Genomic DNA, 8132 nt, shown 5'->3' with positions numbered 1-8132 from the left:
GAGACTGGAGAGTATATTATATATTGGGCCTGGAGCGTATCTTATATGTTGGGCCGATCCTTAAATTTAGTTTGTTTATAACGACTTGATTTTTATTTTTTTTAAAGGTAAACCGCTTAATAATTTAATTAATTTTATTTATGCAAAAGGAAAATATATAAAATAAAGGTTTAAATATTTTTGTTCGCCTTATAAATATAATAATTTTTTGTTTTAGTCTTTCTAAAAAATTTATTCAATTTTTAAATACGAATTCATATTTAATTCATGTTTTTTAGAGATTTTTTATAATATTCTACAAATTTTTGCACAATTTCATTAAAAAAAATACAAAGGCTACATATGAGTTTATTTATAAATAGTGACCAAAAGTGGTGATTGAAAATTTTATAGGGACTAAGAGTCGAAAGAAAATTTTAGAGAGAATAAAACAAAAAGTTAATATATTTATAGCAACCAAAAACAAATTTAACCTTAAAATAAATTAAGAGGAAACGCAAAAATTGAAGACATAATCCTGACACAGCAATCACCATATCTGCACTAAAAGAGTATTACAACTGAGAATCTATGATGATAAAAGTGGTATGAAAATACAACTGGACAAGAGTATAGTGAATGAAATCAAAAGAAAATCAACTAATACACACCAAGATAATTCAGGGAAGTCCACACAAACAAAAATCACACTTAACTTAATTACTCCTTAATTTATTTTTTTAAGAATTTTTCTCCGCTATGTCTTTCTCATGCACCCTACGATTGACCATTTTACAATATTCAAATATTATAATCCGAAGTATATTTATAATCCAAGAATGTAGACCGCTTCTCATTAAAGAGACTACATCCGTGTAGCATCAACCTTAGGGTGTCTAACATATCTTGCTTATATGTACTTTGTCTTTCTCTCTATGTAGTGATTATAAATCTTCAATCTTTATTGATCTCTTAAAAGTGAATAAGCGGGTGTTTGAAATTTAAATTCTAGCCACTACATATTAAATTGCATTATCATTATCAATTGAGCTAAATTTAAAAAATACTATTACATTAATTTAAAGGCTAAAGTGCACTTTCCCCCCCTAAGTTTCAAAAACTTGCAATTTTGGCCCCCTATGTACAAAAACTACAATTTTGACCCTTTAAGATTTAACCCCTTTGCATCTTTGGTCCTTTTGGTCAATTTTGACCAGTCAATGCCTACGTGTGTAATTATTAAATTAAAAAATATTAAAAAAGCATATAACCATTTTTCAAATTAAATAAATGAAAAAAAAAATCAGAAAGAAAAAAAAAACCAAGAAAATAATTTTTTCCTTCCTCATCATTTTCTTCCTTCATTTCTCACGCTGCTACTCAAGAAAAAAACATACAAAACGTCGTCGTATGTAACATAATCATTAGCACCGTATTTCTAATTTCACCAGCATCGTCGGAGTCTGTTCTAGAAATTTCGAAACAACCAACCATCTTCCACCACCGTTGATATTTCCGCTCTCCGTTTCACCTTACGTCTCTCGCCGCAAATCTGATTATGCCGCCGTCGGAGACCGTTGTGAAAGACTTGTAACCTGAATTCTAACTCCAGGTCGTTGAAGAAGCGTTTGAGCAAGTTTTGGAAATTCTCAAATCTGTATAGGACTAGATCGGAGAAATTGGAATTGTGAAATATTATGATTGTTCCAATTTATTTATTTTTAAATCTTTCAATTTGAGCAATTTAAGGTGATTATGGTTTTGATGAATTTGTGCTCCTACCCTTCTCTTCTCTGCATCATTTCTTGTTAATATTTTTTTTTGGTTGGATTGGGATTGAGAGGAAAAGTGAAGATGAAGAAGAAATAAAAGATTGAGAGAAAGAAGCTATGTGCTTCAGCTGCTGTGTTGGTTGCGGCGGAGAGAGAAAAAAGTTCAGCAAAATGGAACAGGTGCAAGAGAGGTCGTGGCCTCATCAAGATCAATTGTTATGCATCCTTCGGAAAAAACAAGATCAATTGCTATGCACTTTTTTAAATTCAGTTTTGGTGGATTTTCAATGGAATTATAAAAGGTTTTTGTTAAAAAAAAATATTTTCAATATTTTCCTTAATTTTTTATTTAATTTTTCATTTATTTAATTAAAAAAATTATTATATGATTTTTTTAAATATTTTTTAATTTAATAATTACACATGTGGTAGACATTGACTGGTCAAAATTGACCAAAAAGACCAAAGATACAAAGAGGTTAAATCTTAGAGGGTTAAAATTGTAGTTTTTGTACATAGAAGGTCAAAATTGTAAGTTTTTGAAACTTAAGGGAGGAAAAGTGAACTTTAATCTAATTTAAATCAACATGAGCAATCAAATGTGAATAATTTATTAGTTAATGGTTAATCAAGCAGAAGCATCGATTTGGTTCAACACAAGATCTCTAGCCCTATTAATAGTCATAAAACACAAATACACATGTTCCTCCAACTCATCTAATAGATCACTAAAATTACACTGGTTCTTCTTTAATAGGCGCCCCACTTCCCCATCAACTTGAATTTTATCCTCTTTCCTTTCAAGCCAAAACTTTACCATTGTCCTTATATGCTCAAACTCATCATTTAACCGAGCCACAAGTCGACTAGTTGTCTCCAAATCTTTGTTCAATATATAAGTTCCCTTTGCGGCTGCATCAAGCTGAGCCGTTACCTTAGTCAGCTTCCTTTTTGAACCCAAATTCATCAAAGCTAGTCCTGGCATAGCCACAAGCAATGCAAATCCATGAGCCATAACAAGCACAACAAGTGAAGCTGTTATAACCACCACAACACAAGTTGAGCAATGTTCAAACATAGTAACCATTTTAAGCTTGGCTCGAGCGTTGTCACGGCTCGACTCAAGCTGCTTTTGTAATTCGGAGCATTGACATAAGGTGGACCGGACCCGACACGGAGATGGACCGGAAGTAGAAAATGGGTTTAAAGAGTTGGAAAATTCAATCAAATGAGCCACTACCTTAGGAGAAGGTATTTGATTAGTTGTAACACATTGAAGAATGGTATTAAGTGATCTATATTTTACACGCACACCATCAATGTCTTTTAACAAATGACTACAAAGTACAGATGCATTAGAAGTGTAGGCAAAGTAGTCTAATAGAAGAGATTGAATTTCGGGTTGAAGTTTGGTTTGGGTTAGGATCTGAGTAACCGTGGGTTGATCTGGATCCAAGAGATGCTCTGCAAATAAACGGTAAGAGGGAAGTCGGGTTGATGTGGTGGACTCTTCTCTTGATAAACAAGAACGACGTTGTGGACCATTGGAATATGAAACCACGCGTGTCCAAAACTCTACGTATGATTCAGTACGAAATGCATTGGCATATTCTTCACGTACGTCTACATGTGTTTGATGATTTGGAGAACTAGACCTGCACACTGTTGCATGTCACTCATTGCCATTAAATTATACAATGTCACTAAATCAAATTAATCTTAGTCACAATTATGAGTACATACATTAAACATAAGTAACGATTATGAATATATTTGAATCCTTGAAACGTAAGTTTATATGAATTATGCATATTTAAAGATTTAATCTAATATACAAGTTTTATTTTAAAATTATTTTTCTTTCGTGAAAATTACTCCAACTCCGTCGCTGATTTCTCTGATAGTTTTATCTTTTTGACAATCATAAAATCTATGCTTAAAAGCTCAACATGGAAAAAGCAAAAGAATACATGGAGAGGGAGAAAACGTGATTACCAGAACATGGAAGCATTTTCTTTATACGTCTAACCAATTTGTTCTTCATCTCCGTTTTCATAACCTAAACTTGATACTGTAAATCAGCAAATGAGAGAGAAAATACAGAAGATATGTAGTGACTAGTTGTCAAAAGGATTAACATGGATGAGAAAGACGCAACGATATGAGTTTTCCAATTGAAATTCAATATAGATGCCAACTTTTTTAATGAATGAAGCTTTTGCTCTTCAAAATTTTTGCAAATAAAGTTGTTAGCAGGTGTGGTTCTTTGTGCAAGAGATTTTTTCGATCTTTAATAATGGCATAGCCATTTTTTTTTGGCTCTTGCTTATAAGTAAGACTTTGTGAAATTAATGTGATCGATTGATATGTAGTGTGCGTGAAGGGTAATGATCTTGGTTAGGCGTGTTCGAAGAAAGTTCTAGAAACTATATTCAATACTACACCCTCCGGTCACTGATATAAGCAAAAAACTATATTTTAGGTTTATTCATTTAATGATGCACATGGTCTTTATTAAAGACCATGTGCATCATTAAATGAATGAACCTAAAATGTAGTTTTTTTACTTATATTAGTGCCGGAGGGTGTATGTTTTTTCAAGACAAAAGTAAAGAAAGAAAGAAAAAATTGCAAAATTACGATGGAAGGAAAATAAGGAGACTAAACTAGGATATGATATATTTTTTTGGCTGCCCTGCCATACAAATATAGTTTGAAACAAATAAAATAACGGAAATATTGAGTTGTGTCTTTAAAACATAAGTTAAAGAAATTATTGTAAAAACTTTTTCTTAGAAGTTGTTTTAAAAGTTATCCTTTCAATTAAAATTTATTTTTTAATTCTATTTTAAGGGCACAAGATAGCATGATCCATAAAATAAAATGAAACAATAGTGGTCGAATTTCATTGGTTAGGTTTAGACCAAAATACGAAAAAGAATCAAATAAATTTAATTGGTTTGAATTGAATATTCGAGTTTATAATATCAATGGTTAGATTCGTACACCTCTACCTTTTAAGTTCTTATGACTTAAAGATTGTCAATAGTACAGTATTTGAGTTATCAAACTCTATCATATAATAAACTCTATCACGCAGCCATTAGCACATGCGTGAGTTAACTCACGTCCAGTTTGTGCAGCAAGCCAGAACTGGCAGAACATCTATTTTTCCTAAATTTTTCATTCATACATTCATTCAGTCAATTGTATACATTTTCATCATTCATTCAAGCATTCACTCATAATTAAATTACAAAAAATAACGGAATAAAATAACAAAAAATTTCATAAAAACGTCAAAAAGCGCAAATGTAATAGGATTACAACAAAATGTCATAAAAAAAACTACAAAGTCATAATGCTCCATCCCGTGGACTCCTACTCCTCCTCCACGGAGCCGGCATCTGCTCTAACATGCTCCACTCAGACTGTAAGCCCTGCATCAAGTGAAGAACCTCCTCTGAATTACGAAACACACCAGGATGCCTCATTGCACAGTCCACTCTGGCTCTGATGTTGTTGATGATTTGATATGGGTCAGGAGGATGTCTGACTCATTGCTGCTCAACAATAACCTCCTCGTAGGGAGGGACGGGACGAGGATGGGCATTAGCTGTGTAGTCAGGAATGGCCGCAGGGGGTTCACAATAGGATGTGATACTCTAACAAACCATCTCATGTACCCCCTATAATGAGCCAACAGCTCGTTATCCGGAACCAGATCACCCATCTCCAGTTGGCTGAGAACATGTAGAGCAAACTCCATGAAGGCCATAGCCACATCCGCTGTCGCAAGAGGCCCAATGTCTGTAGGATGCCTAGGAACAGTCTGGACATACCCGAACTGCCTAAGAACCCGCTCTAGCAAGTAATGAACCCGCATGTCTTTGCCGGCCATGATCCATCTGGAGTACCAACATATGTCCTGAAAGGGCGTGATGTGTCATCGTCTCTCATACGACATCCAGATGACATGAAAATGGTCCAACGAATCAATGACATGTCTGTAGTGTCCGGGATCAGTAAAACCTCTGGTAGGTTTCCATTGACTCACAAGCGGGGTAAGAGCAGGGTCGTACTCATCATTATGAATCCTCGAAAGGAGGATCCTGAAGTGCGCAAAAACACATCCCTGCAACACACAAAGAAACAAATTTATATCAGCACAAGTATTATACAAACAACTATACATTTACCACAAGCAAGGCAACCACCACGGCCACAGGTGAGTCGGAGGTAAGAGATAGCTACTCTAAAGTTTAAACTAGCTAATTAAATTTAAGTAAATTCGTTTAAGACATAGGAGAACAAGTTAATTATAAATACATTAAACAAGTTAATTATAAATACATTAAAAGTAGTAAGAATATAGATATAATGGGTTTCTAAGATATGTCAAGAATAAATTAATATAATATATGCCAAGAATAAATCAATATAATTAATTAATTTGCTAATTAGTATTAACAATTAAAAAATAGCAAAATTTTAACTAATATTGCAGAGCCCTCCGTAAAGAGGACTCTTCCAAAAACTAGCGTATGCCGCTAAATGTGACACTGACACGGTATTCTTTAGTAAAAGGCGAAAGAATAGTTCGCTATGTCATTATCACACGGCTCCGTAATTAAGAAGTGGTGAGGTCCTTTCTTTTTATATGCGAGAAACTCAGCCTTGCTTTTGGATTAGACGATGTGGGACTTGAGTGACAATATAGACACCCACTCACTTAGCTAGTTTTTAGCACCCTCGACAATAGACAAACTGTCGTCAAAATTTTCTCCCTATTCACTCATCCACACACCTGATTGGAATGTTTAATATTTTCTCTTCACTTTCATATGTTTAAAATCACTTTAGCTTTCCTCATTATCTCAATTCTTGAAGATTAAACATGTAATTGAAGCTTTCCTTCTACAGAAAGAGACCAAGATAGGAGGAGTACTATATAACCGCATGATGCCTATGCTTCAAATATTGCTAACGGGTTGCTTCCCCTATGTGAAGTCACATTAAAATACTTCTTTCTTCTCAAGCTTCAGAAGCCTCCTACTTCCTTAGCATGATGTCTTTCATTTCTCTGGAATATTCTCTAATCATTTTTTTTGTCTGCAACAGTAGTACAAGAATACAAATGACTATTTCTATGCCTGAAAAACTAGAAGAATTAAGTATACTACGTACCACCAGTCAGTTTGTCATCCTTTCTTCCATTTTCATTTAATTTTTGGTTAATATGTCTTTACCTCTGTAATTTAGGCGAGTTTCAATTTACCCTTGTAAAAAAAAAAATTAGATTCCAACTCTTTAATTTAAGATTCTTTCGTTTTAGACCCTGAGGCCATCTGACTGGACAAAATGCTGATATGATGCACTGACTGTGCAAATCTAATTACGTGGCACGCTGACTATATAATTAATTTTGTTTATTATTTTTTTAAGGGCACACGTGGCATTTTGCATATTTTTTAAAATGAAAAATAATATAAATGAAATTATATTAATTTAAAAAATCTGAAAATTGATTTTCAAAAATAAAAAAATCGTAAAAAACAATATATTTTCGAAAAAAAATTAAAAATTCTGGATTTTAATTTAAAAAAAAACAAATATGAAATTTAAAAAAAGTTCAGATTAAAATATGAAATAAAATTTTGAAAATTAAATAATCTTAAAAAAAATCGATTTTATTTTAATTTTCAAAATCTTAATTTCATATTATATTTTTTTTAAAAAATAAACCTGAATTTGTTTCTGATTTTTTTAATTTAAAAAAAATCTTATTTTTTTTCTTCTGATCTTTCAATTTTTTTTTCTATTTTTAAAATTAATTTTCAGTTTTTTAATTATTTTAAAATTAATATAAATGAAAAGAAAAAAATTTAAAACAAAATTAATTATACAGTCAGTGCGCCACATCATCCAAAAATGCTGACTCAGCATGTCACGTCATCATGTTTGCACAGTCAGATGACCTCAGGGTCTAAAACGAAAGAATCTTCAAATTACAGGGTCTATTTCAAAAGAATCTTCAAATTATAGTGTTGGAATCTAATTTTTTTTTTTTACAAGGGTAAATCGAAACTCGTCCAAATTACAGGGGATAAACATGTGTTAACCCTTTAATTTTTTACCAAACTTTTAATATGGGTTTATTCATTTCATTTATATAGGTTGTTTGGCCTACATTAAGCGGCTAATATAAGTTTCAATAGTTGTTGGTCAATTAGTTGATGTGTTCAATTAGTTGATGTGTTTAGTTGTTGTATGTCAATGCCCTTACAAAACTCCTAATTATTATTAGGGTTAAATATGTTTTGGTCCCTATAAATTATATTAATTTTTCGTTTTAGTTCTTCTAAAATTTTCTTTCAACTT

The 8132-nt window shown here is 32.3% G+C and overlaps 1 protein-coding gene and 1 non-coding gene across 3 annotated transcripts; both read right to left on the bottom strand.

Moving 5' to 3' along the window:
• Positions 1–2341: 2341 nt before the first annotated feature.
• On the bottom strand, positions 2342–4094 carry LOC11421135 (UPF0496 protein At3g49070). 2 transcript variants are annotated; one of them, XM_013614187.3, is made up of 2 exons: positions 3747–4094; positions 2342–3413 (listed from the first exon to the last, which is right to left on the bottom strand). In XM_013614187.3, the coding sequence occupies exons 1-2, from the start codon at positions 3805–3807 to the stop codon at positions 2380–2382; spliced, it is 1095 nt and encodes a 364-aa protein (XP_013469641.1). In that variant the 5' UTR covers positions 3808–4094; the 3' UTR covers positions 2342–2379. The 2 variants fall into 2 exon arrangements, with proteins under 2 accessions (XP_013469641.1, XP_013469640.1); XM_013614186.3 differs by having other exon boundaries at positions 2342–3406.
• A 2164-nt stretch (positions 4095–6258) lies between these two features.
• On the bottom strand, positions 6259–6375 carry LOC112418843 (U5 spliceosomal RNA). The gene has a single exon (XR_003008920.1). It is a non-coding gene; the product is annotated as a U5 spliceosomal RNA (small nuclear RNA).
• Positions 6376–8132: the final 1757 nt, after the last annotated feature.

The sequence above is a fragment of the Medicago truncatula genome, chromosome 1, assembly GCF_003473485.1.
Source record: "Medicago truncatula cultivar Jemalong A17 chromosome 1, MtrunA17r5.0-ANR, whole genome shotgun sequence".
Classification (NCBI taxonomy): Eukaryota; Viridiplantae; Streptophyta; class Magnoliopsida; order Fabales; family Fabaceae; genus Medicago; species Medicago truncatula.
Note: the sequence above shows the minus strand (reverse complement) of the source record. Positions and strands in the feature narration are given on the sequence as shown.

Excerpts from the sequence above, each read along its gene's own strand:
- LOC11421135 (XM_013614187.3), bottom strand. The coding sequence starts at position 3,807 with ATGAAAACGGAGATGAAGAACAAATTGGTTAGACGTATAAAGAAAATG. Across the intron at positions 3,414-3,746 it reads GAAAATGCTTCCATGTTCTG|TGTGCAGGTCTAGTTCTCCA; the intron begins GTAATCACGTTT and ends GACATGCAACAG.